At 36.6% G+C, this 19,308-nt stretch overlaps 1 protein-coding gene across 11 annotated transcripts in view; it reads left to right on the top strand.

Annotated features, from left to right (window-relative positions):
- LOC126247986 (serine/arginine repetitive matrix protein 2-like) overlaps nt 1-19,308 on the top strand; it is a 162,863-nt gene that overhangs the window by 43,902 nt on the left and 99,653 nt on the right. For all 11 annotated transcript variants that reach the window (XM_049948569.1, XM_049948567.1, XM_049948564.1 and 8 more), the window contains exon 3: nt 6,951-7,116. In XM_049948569.1, coding sequence (XP_049804526.1) covers nt 6,951-7,116 — 166 coding nt within the window. The remainder of the gene's footprint in view (nt 1-6,950; nt 7,117-19,308) is intronic.

Below are 19,308 nucleotides of genomic sequence, written 5' to 3'. Positions count from 1 at the left end.
AGTTTTGTGATAGTGAATTTTTACTGTGAAGAGAACTATGTAATAGCAGCATATTTCCTTAGGAGAAATGTGAAAGTAGAGTCAGAAGTTTAGGATCAAACATCCTACTAATGTAGATGTAATTAAAGATGGAAACTATTTGAACAGAACAAGGATGAAGCAGGAAACCAATTGTAGCTTTTTAGAAACCAGACTGGCATTTGTGATTTAGGGAAATGTGGAAAACCTAAATTAGAATTATTGCATGCTTATTTGAACCATACTCCTGAATATTTTTCACCTTTGTCAATGAGAAATATGGAAGAAAGGGATAATTACTTTAAATAATATTCTTTGTAAAAGTAACCACTGGTTCAAAAATATGAAGATCAGTATGTTTTTGCTTAGACCAAAATGTGGAAACATATGTTTGTAAATTGCTGCTCCCTAATAGTAAATTAATAGTAATGGACGTACCAGGGAACAGAGCCAAACTCCTATATTTTATTGGAAATACATCACCTAAGCTATGCAGATCTGACTCCTGTGCAAACTCATTCCACACATTTTGCTACATACCTATGGGCCTCAATAGCTTGTCTACAGAAGGTAGTGGTGTGGCTTATATTTTAATCAGTCTTAAAGTTTTGACTAAATTAAAATTAATGAAAGTTGCAATATTATGAAACAAACAGATACAATAGTTTGGGAATGTTACCAAATGCATATAGCTGGGGTGGATTTTATTGAAATGTCTCTCCAGAATTCTTTAGCAGATATAATACCTGCATGTGAAGACATAACTGATGTAAATATTTATCCAACTGAGTATAGACATAAAATGACCACCTGCAGAGTGATCATATGCTTTTTTATTTAATTATCTTGATCACAAAGTTGTCTGTACCAGATTACCAGCTTCAGCTATGCAATAGCTATCTTCACAATTGGCAATAAGTAATAGAATAAAACATTACAGTTTACTGCATTAAGAGATAAAAATCCAAAACAGATATTATAATATAAAGATGATATGCCTTTCATTCTGGTGCACTGCAACAAGCCATAAACAAGTAAAACTAACAGAATTCAAAGTTGCAATGCATGCTTCAACTGATACTACAGAATGAAAATGCCATCTGTTGTGTACATAGTTCCGCGTAGTCAGCGCGTACACAACTTTCCCACTAGAGCGTGCCCCGCTAAGCACATCAGTGCAGGCGCAGTGCTCGTCCGTCTCCGCACTACAAGATGGCACTGTCTTAGATACGGACCAAATTCTGCTTCCGCCGATCCGTGTATTAATATGTAACGCAGCCAGTGAGACTGCTGCTAACGTAGAACCTTTTCTCCTAGTGGATCACACTCGCGCAATGATACCTGAACGCACGAGGTATTATAACGAGTGTACAGACCTCCGATTAGTCAGTCTGCATTTGTCTGCACCAGTCTGCATTAGTCTGCATTTGTCTGTACCAGTCTATAGTCAAGTTTCAGTCTGCGCCTAATAAGATTATCATATTCCTGTACATAACCATGAAGATAAATGAATAGACACTTTGCCAAGTATCAGAGATATGTGAGAATAAGATTAGCGTACCAACATCAAAGGACTTCAGATTGTCAATTGTAAACAGCATCCAGAATCAAGTTACGTAATGTCTATGATTTTTATTATTCTAATAAATGTGTGTGAAAATTAGTCAAGTTCTGTTTAAAGTTGGTCACCGTCAATCTGCTACCTTAAGCGTGCAAGTGGCATTTCTATCGTCTGACCTAATGGCAGAAGATAAACATGCCACGATAAGACCACGAGACATATTGCTGACACTCGCCTACTTCGTTAGAGTGACAAGTCAAATAATCTGATGGTGTGTGTACCAAAGGTCTTACAGTATGCACACCACACCATCCTAGAGGTTGTTAATTCATCCATAACATACAGATAATTGTATGAAGTAATTAAAAGAAGTTTCATTTAGAGGTACAGTTCTTAAAAATATTCTCAGCTGTATGTAAGCAAGCAAAAACACATTTAACCGTATAAAAATCTATTAGCTTTCGGAAAGTTTATAGCTGATCATAATTTAGTAAATTGTTCAAAAAATAAAAAAAGTGCAAAATTTGAATATGCCATGCTGACTTTATAATTAGGAGTTATAAAGGAAGAAGATGAAACAACATTTAAGGGCATGTGTATTAGTCTGTTTCACATATTCTAATTTATATTGTGCTTATAAAAAAAGGTAATAAAAATGAAAATGGAATGCAGGTTGGGTGTGAACTGACAGAAAAGAGTAAATTACAGCAACATTTCCAAAAAATAAAAGATATATGGCGTATTTTGTATTGGGATGATAGTGAAGTGTAGCAGCCTTTGCTGGATGGCACAGGCTACTCGTGAGTATCTTGGCTACTGTTCTTGTTGTGCTGTTCAACGTAATGGACATTCTTGCACTGTGTGTTGATGCAGAGCTGTAGGTGATGGCAGCACTGTTGACATCTGCAAGCCTTTGACAGCACACGACAGCACTTCACATTATGAATTCAAATGTCAGGAAATAGTTCATCAAAGATTTTGAAATAAAAGTTTTCATTAAAATCACTTCACTCATTAAGGACATGATCAGGTTGCTGTCTCTTATTGCCAAAAATTTTGAACTCCCCCCAAAATGTTATGGTTTCTACTTTTAAGAATAGTCTGTAAAATTTTTGAATTATGTGCTATGTATGTTAGTCTGTTTTTAGTGATCACCTAATGCTGTTTTATTGCAGGTATATAATTGCTCTTTAAATCTTGTTTCGAAAGTACGTCCCGTCTGCCCAACATAAAAGCAATTACAATCATCACACGTGATTTTATAAATGCCCAAATTATAAAATTAACTGTGCTTCTAGCCAATTTTATGGTGAAGACACAGTTGCAAAATGTTTTTAGGAAGCCCAACAAGATTTAAAGAGCGTGTGTACACTGAGGTCACAAAAGTCATGGGATACCACTGAATAACATGTCAGACCTCCTTTTTCCCAGTGTAATGCAACAGCTCGACATGGCATGGACTCAACAAGTCATTGGAAGACTCCTGCAGAAATATTGAGCCATGCTGCTTCTTTAGCTGTCCATTATTGCGAAAGTGTTGCCGTTGCAGGATTATGTATGTGAACTGACTTCTTGATTATGTCCCATAAATGTTTGATGGGTTTCATGTCCTGTGATCTGGATGGCCAAATCATTCGCTCAAATTGTCCAGATTGTTCTTCAAACCAATTGTGAACAGTTATGGCCCAGTGATATGTTTAGAAACATGTAGTCCATGAAAGGCTGCAAATGGTCTCCAAATAGCCAAACATAACCTTTTCCAGTCAGTAACTTGTTCAATTGGACCAGATGAGCCAGTCCATTCTGTGTAAACACAGTCCATACCATTATGGAGCCATCACCAGCTTGCACAGTGCCCTGTTGAGAACTTGGGTTCATGGCTTCATGGGGTCTGCACCACACTCGAACCCTTTATCAGCTCTTTCCAACTGAAATTGGGACTCATCTGACCCGGCCGCAATTTCCCAGTCATCTGGTGTCCATCTGATATGGCCACAAGTCCAAGAAAGGCACTGCAGGTGATGTCGTGCTGTTAGCAAAGGCACACCCATTGGTCAGCTGCTGCCATAGCCCATTAATGCCAAATTTTGCCACACTGTCCTAGCAGATATGCTCATTATACATCCCACATTGATTTCTGCAGTTATTTCATGCAGTGCTGATTGTCTATTAGCACTGACAACTCTATGCAAATACTGCTGGTATTACTCATTCATTATGTGAAGCCCGTTGGCCACTGTGTTTTCTGTGATGAGAGAAAATTTGGTAGTATCGGCACACTGTGTCAACACTGTGGATCTTAGAGTATTGAATTCCATGACGATTTCCAAGATAGAATGACTCCTGCATCTCGCTCCAACTACCATTCAGCATTCAAAGTCTGTTATTTCCAGTCATGCAGCCCTAATCATGTAGGAAACCCTTTCACATCAATCATCTGAGTGCAAATGACACCTCCGCCAATGCCCTGTCCTTTTATACTTTGTGTACATGATTCTACTTCCATTTATAATTTATGTGCATATTGCTATACCGAGCGAGGTGGCGCAGTGGTTAGACACTGGACTCGCATTCGGGAGGACAACGGTTCAATCCCGCATCCGGCCACCCTGATTTAAGTTTTCCGTGATTTCCCTAAATCGCTCCAGGCAAATGCCGGGGTGGTTCCTTTGAAAGGGCACGGCCAACTTCCTTCTCCATCCTTCCCTAATCCGATGAGACCGATGACCTCGCTGTCTGGTCTCCTTCCCCAAACAACCCAACCCCCCCCCCCCCCCCCCATATTACTATCCCATGACTTCTGTCACCTCAGTGTATAGCTGCAATAAAATAGCTTTCGATGATCACTTAAAAAATCAAAAAACTTAGAATAATTTATATAGTACATAATCTGAAAATTTTGCACACCATCCTAAAGGTAGATACTTTAGGATTTTGGAGGAACTTGAAATTTTTGGCAGTAAGAGACAGCATCCTGATCATGTCCTCATGAGGAAAATGACTTCAACCAACACTTTTACTTCAAAATCTTTGAAGAACTTATTTTCTGACATTTGAGTTCATAGTGTGAAGTGTCATTGTGTGCATTAGAAGGCTTGCAGAGGTCAACAGTGCTGTTGTCACCTACAACTCTGCGTGGATGCACAGCAAATGGGGTAGCACACTGCTCCCTTCAAAAATGTCTGCTACATTGAACAGCACAACAAGAACTGTAGCCAAGATAAACTAACATGGAAGTAACCTGCACCATCCAGCAACGGCCACTATATTTCACTACCTTCCCAGTACAAAATATGTTATACATCATTTATTTTTTGGAAATGTTGCTGTAATTTACCCTTTTCTGTCACTTCACACTCAGTCTGCTTTCCATTTTAAATTTTTTCATGTTTTTATATCCACAATACAAACTGGAATATGTGAAACAGACTAATGCACATTTCCTTGAAGGTTGTTCTGTTTTCTTCCATTATAAATACTAATTTTAAAGTCATCACAACATACCCAATTTTAAAATGATTTTTTTTAGTCAAATTTATTTTTTGAATAATTTGCTAAATTCTGATCTGCTGTGAACTGTCAGAAAAGTAATAGATTTTTTTTATGGTTAAATGAAAGTTTTTTTGTTTCTTACTTACATACAACTGAGCATATTTTTAAGAACTGCACATCAAAATAAACCTTGTTTTAATTAATTTGTACAATCATCTGTACATTGTGGATGCATCAGTGACCTCTAGTATGGCATCTGCATTCGATATATACTGCTTGATGCATGAATGGAAACTTGTGTTAGTTTTTCATGTTTATGACTTGTTACATTGCAGTAGGATGAGAGGTATATAATATCATATTTATATTATAATTCCAATTTTGGATTTTAACTACTTAATGTTGTAAGAGAGTAATGCTTTCTTCTTTTACTTCCTGTACAGTCTGAAGACCAACTATTGCATAACCAAAAATGGTAATCTTTTACAAAAAACTGTGATCAAGACAAGTAAATAAAAAATATTTACTGAACTATGATTAGCCCTTATAACCATAATTTGCAAACCATAGTAAGCAATTTGCTTCATTACAAAGAAATGCCATCATGAAATCCAATTAGAATGTTAATGATCATGATCAGTCCACTCAATGTAGATATAACTGTACTCCGAAAAACATGTGACTCATCTTGCAACTTCACTTCTCAAAGAATACTTATTTGTTTGGTATACATAGCAGAAACAGGAAACATTACAGAAGGATGAAGTAATAATAATAATAATAATAATAATAAAACCTTACAAAAGTATAAGTGGCCGGTAAACAAAATTCCAAAGGAATTATAGTGTGAAAGTGTTAGAAACTGCAGGTATAAGGAACGGGTTGCGAGAAGGGTGAAGCCAGATGCCAGTGCTTCTAGTCATGTTAATTAAGGGGCAGGTGTCCAGTTATTTGACACTTTTGAAGAAAACTATAATGTGTCATCTCAAAGCAGCCTTTGAATTGGTATGGAACAGAACCATTGTCAGTGAACTGTTCTGCAACCACATTCGTACAACAGCCATTCAGATTCAAGTAGCAGGTCATCCTCTAAATGTTACATATTGAGAATAAAGCAGTGTCAGCAAAAATATCCAAATCTCCCAGCACTAAAGGATAAATTTGTCCAAATAAGTGAAAAAGACAATGAATGCTAACAGGTGAGAACAAAGCTGATGTGATGTGTGAGTTGTTCAGTGGTCTAACAACAGACAAAATTAGTTTCTGTGAAGTGTACTGTTCATGTTTTATCACAAACTTTGCTTAATGGAGCAAATATGTATTTCTGAAGATTGCACATGTGTAAAAGTTATCTGATTATTTTTAGAGCATTGAAGTATATAACAAGTATTACTACAATGCCTTAATGATTACCAGTGAACTATAAAAGTTCAAACTTTTACCATATTTGTTTCCTATATTTCTCAAAAGAGCAGTGGTTGGAAGTGTTGGTCAATTGCATCTGTTAAATTCAAACATATTGAGATAATTACAGTTTGACTTTCAAGATTTTATAAACTGTCATCTGCTCTCTAACTTATAAGGAAGCAGGTTTTCATTTTTGAAAGTGGTCAGCTGTCAAAATTTTCCTCTGTTTGCCTTTTCTTTGTTATTCTTAACAGGTTTTAGTAGATTTTTGAATCCAGCCTGTAATAACAGTTTTTCAGTGTATCAAGTGAATGTGACTGATTTGACTGTGTTTGTATTTTATGTGTAACTGCACTCTGGCATCAGATATTGCACTGAGTGTACCATAACTCTAACTTGTGCAAACAGTTTAATATTATCTAAACTATATTAGCAATTACCAGTTGTTATAAACAAGAATTTTGTCTTTCAGAATTTCAGAGGTAACTCAAACCAGAATTTCAGAGGCAACTCAAACCAGAATTTTAGAAACAATTCAAACCTTATTACAATAGTTCCTGTGGTGGAAATGTCTGGGGCCTCTGGGAGTGAATGTGGAGGACAATCTTCAGAAAGTAAAGATTCAGAAGTTAATCAAGGTAAATTTATGTTTTTGAACATACAGTTTTAGAAGTGGGAAGTCTGAAAATTTGCTTGAAATTATTTGTAATGAAGCCTTTATGGATGAAGTCAGTCATGCAAGAGCCAGTAGTACCCTATCTCGAGGCAAATTTGTCTCTTTGATTTGCACTTGGGGTAAGTTTAATTTCTGATTAGCTCCACCATTTATTTACACATAAGTTAAATAACTAACTGCAATTTAATGGCACTGTAAGCTGACAAAGCATTATCTACAGACTGTTCCTACATAAAATTCCAAGTTAATTGTTAAGGAATTCATTTCTCTAACTTTAGAGGTACAATACTGAAACAATGGACAGTTTAACTTTGCATTAAAAAACTCTGATACACAGTGTGCAGTGGAAGTATTAGTGGACAAAATATGCGGAGATTGCTTTATAGTGATATGGGGGAGAGGCAGCAGATAATGTATTATGCTGGTAATGGGGAGCTAAGAATTCTGGGCAACAAATAGCAGCACATTACTGAAAATATGACATGCTATTATACAACTAAGTCAGGAGAATGTTACAGTGTCTTGTTATAATAATAAATAAATCTTGTTGTGTTTATTCCTAGTGTGGGCAGTTTCTACTTTGTCAGAAGTTTGTTGTCTCTTCAGCCACTAATAACTGGAATTAACAACACTGGGATCTAATATCACCAAGTTTCTTTTTTCTGAGTGTGGCATCATCAAATATGCCACCTGTTTTGATGTGACAAGTCTTACACCTTGAGTATGAAAGTGGCTGAAAAACAATTTTCTGCAGTGATTGTATTCCATAGTTCTCATAATAATGTAATAAAGCAGATGTGTGTGTAACCTGTTTACTTTATGTTTCTAGTAAAGAAATGGCAGGTCAGCTTTCACTGTGTTGTGTGTGTGCTATTTACAGCTCACATAAACCATTATGTTCAAAATGAAACCACCACAAGACTACTAGAGTCTCACTGGATACAATAATGTGTCATTCCAGCTATTTTGTGATGAAGCGCTAAACACCCATCAGAAGACAATACGCTATGTACTACATTTTAGCATGCTATCATGCTGTGTGCTGTAGCATTGTAATGGATGATGTCTTTCTTTTAGGGTGGTAATGAAACTGTAGTTCACTGATTTATTGTGGAATTTTAACTAGTCCAAATAATAGCTTTCATTAATCACTTATTTCTTATACAAACATGTTATTTGTCATGTATTTTTTTAATACACTACCTGTAGCTATTAAAGTTTGCTACCATAAATGCTCCAACTTGTGATGATTTGTCTTTTATACAGAATCACCATATCAAATTTCCTGAATTTTCAGTTTTTGAACAGATCACTTCATGGCAGGGGTTACATTATGTTTTATCACCTGACAACAAAAATTGATTCTTCCTCTTTTATATTCTTGTCCATTGTGCTCCCAGTGTAGTAGGCATTATAGTGATAATAGTGTCGAGGCCAATACTTTGCGGTGCTCACTGTCATGGATAACCAATAATAGTGTGAATTTGTATAACTGCTTTCCCTTACATTTCCATTCACTGAATCACGCAGGGCCATGGCTTCAAATAGAAAAGTCAGCCTTCAGTTCTACAGAGAGAGAAGTGACATATAGAATTGTAGGTGAATCCAGTGTAAACAAAATGATAAACCAGTTAAAAGAAATGGATTGGACTCATGTAATGGATAACAAGAAAACGATTAATAAATGTTTTTCCATTTTCCTGACAGAGATCAAGCATATAGTAGAAATGACATGCCCCTTGGTAACCAAAAGGTACAAGAGTAATATTACTCATAAGCAACAAAATACTAACAAGTGGTACACCCCACAACTTAACAAACTCAGAATACTACTGATGATTATGAAAGACAAATCTCATAACAGTGATAGGGACAAGGAAAATTACACTAAAATGAGAAACCTTTACAGATTAGAAATAAAAAATGCTAAGTGCTGTGCAAATGATGAATATATTTTAAATTCTAAAAATATATGTAAAGCTGCCTGGACTGTCATTAAAAGGGAAATTAATAATACCACTAAAGAAAGGAGTATCCCTGTTGACTGCAATATTCTCAATGAATATTTTGTAAATAGCGTCACTACCCCACCCATCAATTCTGCCTCTGATGCTGAAGCATTGCTCACTTGTGCAAAACAGACAAGAAGTGAGAAGTTCACTTGGACCCGAATTACATTAAATGATATTCATAAGTCAATAAACAAATTAAGTAATTCCAAAACAGAAGACTATTATGGACTCAGTAATCTCATCATAAAATGTATAGCAAAAGAAATTAAAATACCACTTCTCTCACTATCAAACAGAGTACTTGATGAAGGAATATTCCCCGACTGTCTTAAGCTCACAGTTACATTGCCTATGTATAAAAAAGGTGAAAGAAACCTCCCAAATAACTACAGACCCATTTCAATAGTACCAATCATATCCAAGTTAGTTGAAAATTGTGTGCATAAGCAGATGTACAGCTATTTTGAAACCAACAAAATTTTAAATGAACAACAGTTTGGCTTCAGGTCACACCTATCAACTGTAAAAGCAGTAGAAGCTTTGGTGAACAATGTTTATGGAGGGTGTGAAAACAGGGTATCAATGTCTGGAACACTTATTGACCTAAGTAAAGCATTTGACTCGGTGTCACATGACATACTCATCAAAAAGTTAAAATACTATGCCATTGAAGATGATACACTCCATCTATTCAAATCTTATCTAAGCAATAGGTTACAACTTGTGTATGCAAATAAGCTGAGGTCAGAAATACTCCCTATAGAAAGAGGCATACCCCGAGGCTCTGTTCTTGGACCTTTTCTGTTCATTGTCTATGTTAATGACTTCTCGAATTACATACTGTGTAAGAACATACTATATGCTGACGATATGACATTAATAAGTACAGGAGAGAACTTACAGAGTGTACTGGACAAAAATAGAGAAATGATGCAAATGGCTAATTACTGGTGTCAGGCTAACCAGCTGTGCATAAATCAAACAAAAACAGTAGAAATAATATTTAATCTCAAAGTAAGTAAAAATGAAAACAAAACAGTGGAATTACTTGGACTAATCATAGACCAAAAGCTCTCATGGGAGGACACACCAATTATCTATGTAGTAAACTAGCATGAGTACTTTTCTTATTGTATAAATTAAGAAACAGTGTGAGCAAGCAATTGCTACTCCACTCATACTATGCTTTTTATCATTCCCAACTGCAATATGGAATATTGCTTTGGGGTAACTCCCCAGGGGCTGAATGTATTTTCAGATGGCAGAAGAAAGCAATCAGGTGCATGGAAGGGTTAGCACCCAGAGAGTCCTGCAGAAATTATTTTAAATCTCTTGGCGTAATGACAGTGCCAAGCATGTACATATATAACTGTTTAATATATGCCAGAGAAAATCTGAAAAAATTGAACATGAGATGTGATGTGCATGCACACAGTACAAGAAACAGTCACCTGCTGGATTTGCCTTTCACAAGAATTGCTGTAGTCCATAATAACTATAAGTACTTCAGCATGAAATTTTTCAATAAGTTACCATGCTCAGCTCATACAGTACCAATAAATAAATATAAGAATACATTGCAAACCTGGCTAAAAAACAACGAATTCTATACAACTGAAGAATTCTTAGAAACTAATCATCAAAATATATGTTTTACTTAAGTTATGAAGAAAATGTTTTGATATTATATAAGCTAGTTATTTACTGTGATTCTTTTCTTATGTGTGTATTTAATTATTATATAAAACATTGTTTTACATAATGCTGAAGAAAAGGTCTTTAGTTCCTTTTCTCCCCTTTGTATAACTATTTGAATATCGTACTGAAACTAAAACCCTCTGTAAACTTTGACAAAGCCAATTGTATGAAAAATACTGAAAGGCTAGTAAAAATATTCTATTCTATTCTATTGAAACTGCTATTTGTGAAGTATTCAGTTAAATGTGTTAATAAAGGCACTGTAGAGTTCGTGACACAGTACTGCCATTCTTGGTGGAACTTTACATAAGTTGGTAATGTTGCACACTATTTCCATGAGTCTAAAACTACTTCTAGTGTTGCAAATACATTATTTAAATTGTGTACTAGATTATTATTCTTTTTGTTGCATGTGAGGTCCACCAGTTATGCAAAACACAGTTTTTTCTCAGTACCCAAACATATTTCGGCACCACTGTGCCATCATCAGTAGGTTTTCGTTTTTATTTATTCTGTAATGTGAACATTTTTGTTAAATGATTATAAAATTATGTGCATCTTTAGTTCAAACATTGGATCGTTTATTTTTGTAAATACATTTGGTGTGGCATGAATTTTTTGGGTCACTTATGTGTTAATTACTAAGAGTAGCTTGTCATTGGCAACCAAACGATGTTGGTTAGAAAGTTTTTTGTAGGTGGTTAACCTATCTTCTAGAATGTAATTTAGTTTGTCGCGATGTTTTCACGCCTATATTCATTTTTACTTACGTTTTACTGTGGCAAGCACTTCCATTCTCCACATCATGCTGAGGTGTTGTGATGCACACGTAACTACAACAAGTATTTTCCACAAATAACATAGTAAAACACTTTTCACTTCACCAAAACAAAGTGTGATTATGGTTTGTTGTGTGTCCCAGCCCAGTCACTGTTCATTTGTTCACCAGAGAGTTTTGTGCCAAATTTGAATTTTGTTTGCATTTTATCTTTGTGTGTGTGTGTGTGTGTGTGTGTGTGTGTGTGTGTGTGTGTGTGTGTGTGTGTCTCTACACTAAAATCTGGAAAGACGCACCATCTACACACAAAAGGAATACCATATAAAAGACAACACACACAGCTAAGAAGTGCACAGAAAACACACACACACATGCACACACACACAAAGTTAAAATGCAAACAAAATTCAAATTTGGCGCCGAACTCTCTGGTGAACAAATGAACACTGACTAGGCTGGGACACACAACAAATCACAATCACACTATGTTTTGGTGAAGTGAAAAGGGTTTTACTACGTTACTTGTGGAAAATACTTGTTGTAGTTACATGTGCATCACAACACCTCAGCATGATGTGGAAAATGGAAGTGCATGCCACATGAAAACGTAAGTAAAAAAGAATATAGGTGCGAAAACATCGCGACAAACTAAATTACATTCTAGAAGGTAGGTTAACCCCAGCAAAAAACTTTCTCATAAAAATCATTTTGTTGCAGATGACAAGCTACCTGTAGTAATTAACACAAGTGATCCAAAAAATTCATGGACACCAAATGTAAAGGTATTTACAAAAAGAAATGATCTAATGTTTGAACTAAAGATGCACATAATTTTATAATCATTTAACAAAAATGTTCACATTACAGAATAAATAAAAATGAAAACCCACTGATAATGGCACAGTGGTGCCCAAACATGTTTGGGTACTGAGAAAAAACAGTGTTTTGCATAACTGGCAGACCTCACATCAAACAATTTTAACCACAAACACGGCCAACACAAGGAGCTGCAAATCAAAATGATGAATATTATTCTTTTTAATTTTAATTTGGTCCATTTTGTGTTGGTCTGCTTTTTCAGTTGCTTCAGGGGTCAGCAGTGAACATCTCTCTTCCTCATTTGCCCTCCTCATTGTCCACCTTGCCCCTTGTCACTCTTGTCAGACTGTAGGGGGTTTCACAAAGACAACTTTGAAATTCAGTAATTGCAGCAATATCTTAATCCATGGATCTGAGTGGAAGAGTGGTGCTATAAGTTTATCTCAGTATTTTAACCATATGCTGAGCTAGGTAACAAAGTGATAAAACACTGGACTCACATTCTGGGGAACAGCTGCCTTGTTTCCTTTGAAAAGCAAATTCCTTCCATGTTCTTCCCCAGTCTAAGCCTCTGCTCCATATCAAATGACCTCATCATTTCAGTACATGTATGTGTTTCCAAGTTATTTTAACAATGAGATACTTTCCCTGAGCGACTGACATCAGATAGAAATTGGAGACAGAAGGATGTGTACCTCCTAACATACACAGTATTTCTGTAGTTTGTATTTAATGAAACTACATTGAGATATTTTTGTAGATGTGGTGTTAGATTCTCCTTTCATTTTTGATGAATGGAGATGAGCAGTTCGATACAATGATGGTCTCCATAAATGAAATAGCATCCAGAGTTTCCAGAATTTTGTAAGGATATAAATTAGTTAATCAAAAGGGGAGGCATATAATTTCTTTTGGAACTTCAATTTTCAATCAAGTACATGAAATATTAATGTCTCTCAATAAGACTGTGAAATAGTCAAAGAGAATACATCTTTCATGATGAAGTTTGGACTTACAGTTTCCCATCATTTTTAAAAACAAATAGTATTTTAAGTCAAGCATATGAGCCATAATGTGCAGAGAGAGTGTGCAGTAGAGCCCAAAGCTGAATCTTATAAATACTATTCATTAAAGAGATATGCAGTTTGACTGGTGCTTAGTGCTAGAATTTTTCCCATCAATTCTTGCGTCCTTCACTTCTGGTAACTTGAGTACGTGAAAATGTACTAGGATGTTTAGGATTCTACGTTAAACTGTATGCTGATAAAAACTAACTGCAAGCAGCAGTCCCCATGTTGGAAGAAGGAAAGGACATTTTACAATAAATGTGGTTTTGATACCAACTTTCATGTTTGACACTATAATATAAATGGATGGATAAAAAATCTACTCGGTTTTGGAGTCTGTGGCTTCTTTGTCTGGCTGAAGAGTTGCAGGGGAAGGAAGAGGGATCAAGGAAAGGGACTGGAGAGGTTTAGGGAAAGGGGTACAGTTCAGAAAAGTCCCCTGGAACCCCGGGTCAGGGGAGACTTAATGAACGGGATGAGAAAGAAACACTGATTATTAGGGACTGCACCAGACGAGATTTGAAAACCTCTGAGGTCAGAAAATGAAAGATGCAGAGAACTTAAAAGGCATGAAGGAAGGAATAGTTACTGTGGCGAAATATTGAGATGGAAGGAATTAACGTAAATTAAGGCCAGGTTGAGGGCGAGAACCAAGGACATGTTGTAGCACTAGTTTGCACCTGTTCTGAGAAACTGGTGTCTTGGGGAAGAACCCAGATGGCACATGTTGTGAAACAGGCACAAAGGTCATGACTGTCATGTTGTAGAGGATGCTCTGCAACAGGATATTGTATGTTACCAGTATACATCCTCTACCTATGCCCATTCATCCTTACTGATAACTGGTTGGTAGTCATGCTTATTTAAAAGGCTGAATGATGTTTGTATAACAACTGGTGTATGACATGTGTCATTGCACAGGTGGCTCTCCCTTTGATAGTGTATATTTTGCCAGTTACAGGGCTGGAATGCTCCTTGTGCACCTATTTCCCTACCCTGTGGCTCCTACCCATGTGACCACCCCCACCGCAGGACTTGCCGTATGCACCATCCTGCCATCATCTATTCCAGTCCTGTAACTGACAAAATATGTACTATCAAGGGAGAGCCACCTGTGTAATGACACGTGTCATATACCAGCCGTTATGTAAACACTGTTCTGTCTTTTACATTGACATGACTGCCGTCCAGTTATCAGTCAGGATGAATGGGCATAGACAGAGGGTGTGTACAGGCAACACACAATATCCTGTTGCAGAGCATGCTCTACAACATGACATTCATGACCTCTGTCCCTGTTTCGCCACACGTGCTGTCTGGGTTCTTCCCGCAGACACCAGTTTTTCAGAACTTCACGGGTGCGAACTAGCGCTACAACATGTCCTTGCTTCTCGCCATCAACCTGTCCTTAATTTGCATTTATTCCTTCCATCTCAATATTTCTTCACAGTACCTACTTCTTTCTTCACTCGATTTTAGTTTGCTACATCTTTCATTTTCTGACCTGTCAATTTTTTGCCATTCCCCCTCCTACCTCTGATACATACAATGCAGTTAGCTTTTCACTCTTATTAACCAATGCATGATGTTTTATTAGTAATCTCTGGCTTGCATATTACCCTGTCTTCCACCTTTAAGCTCTCAGGTTTTCAAATCTTGTACGGTGCAGTCCTATCCCGTCTGGTAAGTGTTCCCTGATCTGAGCTTCTAGGTGACTTTTCTGAACTGTACCCATTTCCCTAAACCTCTCAAGTCCTTTCCTTCAACCCTCTTCCTTCCCCCTCAACTCTTCTGCCAGAAGAAGGAGCCACTGGTTCAGAAAGCTTGTAAAAGTTACACCTTTTTGTGTGTGTGTTTTCCTGCTGCTGCTTGGTGAGTAGATTTTTTTTATCTATCCATTTATATTGTCAACTTTCATGTTTGTAATGTTATTTTATCCATGTTGGATCGTGTGAATTCTTCAGCTATTAATGACTGTATGTGAATAATGCAATGAGCCACAAATGTTATTAAATTGTTTTATTTCAATTGGTTTCAGGCTATCGTGCTTATTGACAGATGGCTAACATTTACAACTTCATTGATGTTTTGGTTAGCAGCGTGTCATCTGCTCCTACTCTGCATGAGAATATTTGAATATTTAGAGCCACTTTACATATTGTTTCAAAAAACATGCGCATGTTCTTTCAATTGCTTAGATATACTCTTACATGTGTTCCAGTAGATAGCAACTAGTTTTGTTGTGGTCCTGATGGTCATCAAAGGAAATGTGTATGCTGTTGCATTGCAAACAGCACACAAATTGTAAATATGTTGCTGTGGCACACTTCATAATATTCTTAATGACAGTTATTCACACTTGTCTTTAAACTCGATCAGTGTTTCTGGTTACAGTGCAAAGAGTATCCATTAAGTATAGATATGAAGATATAATTCATTTCCTATTGAGCACCGATGTAAACCAAGCAAAGAAGACATGCGGGATGTGCAACATGTTAATAACAGAAAAATGCTTGTACTCTTGAGATTCAACTTGTTGTTAAAGGCTATATGAAATGTTGCTTTTTTTCCCAACAACTGCTAGCAGAAATTTTATCAAAGTATAAGTCTTCAGATTGCATAGTATGAATTACACACATGTATATGTACAGGACTTTTTGATGCTCATTACAGTTTATGGTTAGTTTAGGAAAATACAAAAGTTAAAAAGGTGGAGGGTAGGATGAAGGCAACACATTTGCTTAATATTGGAGTTCAGATTTGCGTAACTTTATATTGACAGCACAAATAGGTTGTTTCGTATTTTTTTCAAGTGACATAGTATATGTTTTAGGAAGTGTTGAAATAAAGAAAAATTGTTATTAGACTACTCTGAGTGTGTTGATTTTGGTATCGGTTCTCTTTCTGTTTTCTAAGGAAATTATGTAGAAATTGTTTGTTAGCTAGCTCCATTTGCTCATTTAGAATGCTTTCAGGTGAACTGAGGATGTGAATATATATTTCTAGTTCCTCCAAGAGGTCCATTTTCTTGTTTTTATTACTAGTATGTAATACCTTGAAGTTTATGTTAATACATGTGAGTGGCTATTGCAGATTTATTTAAAGTTTTTAGTCTAAAGGCATCCATGTGTTCAGAGTGTGAATATATTTAAGCTTTTGCTGGTGTGGCTAAGATAGAAGCTGGGCAATTGTTACAAACAATTTTGTAAATTCCAGATTTTTTGTGGGTTAGGCTGGTGATTATGGTGCTGTGGGTTATGTTTTGTTGCACAGTTTCATTGGTGTGGAAATTTATTTGAACTTCTGTCTTTCGGAAAAGATTTACAATTTGCCACAAGATTATGTCTAGGAAGTGAATACAGGCAAATAGTTCCTTTTCTGCTGGTGGTTGTGAATTTATTGCAGGTAATTTTATGTTTGTAATTTTATTGTATAGGCAATAAATTATTTGTGTCGCATTCCAAACTGTTTATACATTCAAAAACTGCGAAGTGAAGCTTATTAAGACAGGTCAAGCTCTAAAGTTTAACAAGGCCTCTCTAGCTTTTAATGTAATCCCTGACTATGTAAACATTAACACTAACAGTTAGAGTAAATCTGTTGTACAAATGGCCAAGTGTATGTGCATAGTAATGTGGTTACCAACTGAAATCAAATCCCTCCCTCAAACAAAAAGACACTCTTAATAAATAAATTTATAAACTGCATCTCGATCTCCACAATCGGATTCCTCCTACAGAATTCTTGCACATCTTAGATAAGATCAGTAGACAAATAAGCAAAGAACAGCTAACCACCTCCATAATACATAAAAAGAAAATCCAGCCACTTACATCAAAATTAACACATTATCCTACTGACTCCCCTTAAACCCCAGACATCGAATTTTGTGATAGAGTAGTAAACACCACCATTATTTCATTTGATGAAGATGTACTTAGTTTACTGAATAAAGGTCTCAGGCATAACACTGGACTAAAACTCGATGACAAAATGTCAAAGAATTTATTGTCAACACAAAAATTCTACATCTACATCTACATACATACTCTGCAATCCACCATACGGTGCGTGGTGGAGGGTACCTCGTACCACAACTAGCATCTTCTCTCCCTGTTCCACTCCCAAACAGAACGAGGGAAAAATGACTGCCTATATGCCTCTGTACGAGCCCTAATCTCTCTGATCTTATCTTTGTGGTCTTTCCGCGAAATGTAAGTTGGCGGCAGTAAAATTGTACTGCAGTCAGCCTCAAATGCTGGTTCTCTAAATTTCCTCAGTAGTGATTCATGAAAAAAGCACCCCTTTTCCTCTAGAGACTCCCACCCGATTTCCTCAAGCATTTCCGTAACACTCGCTTGATGATCAAACCTACCAGTAACAAATCTAGCAGCCTGCCTCTGAATTGCTTCTATGTCCTCCCTCAATCTGACCTGATAGGGATCCCAAATGCTCGAGCAGTACTCAAGAATAGGTCGTATTAGTGTTTTATAAGCGGTCTCCTTTACAGATGAACCACATCTTTCCAAAATTCTACCAATGAACCGAAGACGACTATCCGCCTTCCCCACAACTTCCATTACATGTTTGTTCCACTTCATATCGCTCTGCAGTGTTAGGCCCAAATATTTAATCGACATGACTGTGTCAAGCGCTACACTACTAATGGAGTATTCAAACATTACGGGATTTTTTTTCCTATTCATGTGCATTAATTTACATTTACCTATATTTAGAGTTAGCTGACATTCCTTACACCAATCACAAATCCTGTCCAAGTCATCTTGTATCCTCCTACAGTCATTCGACGACGACACCTTCCCATACACCACAGCATCATCAGCAAACAGCCGCACATTGCTATCCACCTTATCCAAAATATCATTTATGTAGATGGAAAACAACAACGGACCTACCACACTTTCCTGGGGCACTCCAGATGATACCCTCACCTCCGATGAACACTCACCATCGAGGACACCGTACTGGGTTCTATTACTCAAGAAGTCTTCGAGCCACTCACATATTTGGGAACCAATCCCATATGCTTGTACCTTAGTTAGGAGTCTGAAGTGGGGCACTGAGTCAAACGCTTTCCGTAAGTCAAGGAATATGGCATCTGTGTGATACCCTTCATCCATGGTTCGCAAGATATCATGTGAAAAAAGGGCGAGTTGCGTTCTAAAGCCATGCTGATGCCTGGACAGCAGCTTCTTTGTCTCAAGGAAATTCATTATATTCAAACTGAGAATATGTTTGAGAATTACATGTGACCCAGCCAGACTCAGCCCAAGTGAACAAGATGCTGTAAATTTAGAAGCTAAACAAATTATTGCAGGAAATCTACAATCATTGCACAACTCTGGGAAAACTGATTAAAAAATACCCAGAAAAATTAACAAAAAAATTGCTAACAACAAATCCCTTGTTGTTAAGACAGATAACAGTAACACTGCATTAGTTGTGTATGAAGAAGATTACATCAGCAAAACCCCACAATTCTTTCTTCAGAATAACAAAAGAACTGTAGATGGACACTAAACCTAAATATCAAGCTCAGCTTAGGAAATTAATTAAGAATTCTGATTACCTTTTATTAGATGCTGATGTGTAATGTAACATTTTCAGGAACCCCTTACTACCTAAGCTTTCAGCCCACCATTCATAAACATCGTTGCCCAATACATCCCAGTGTTGATTCAAGGTACAGCCCTGTGTATTACATCTCTAAGAAGCTTAAAGATACCCCCAACTTTTACACAGTTGAAGACGTCTTTGCC

The sequence above is a fragment of the Schistocerca nitens genome, chromosome 3 (assembly GCF_023898315.1).
Source record: "Schistocerca nitens isolate TAMUIC-IGC-003100 chromosome 3, iqSchNite1.1, whole genome shotgun sequence".
Classification (NCBI taxonomy): Eukaryota; Metazoa; Arthropoda; class Insecta; order Orthoptera; family Acrididae; genus Schistocerca; species Schistocerca nitens.
Note: the sequence above shows the minus strand (reverse complement) of the source record. Positions and strands in the feature narration are given on the sequence as shown.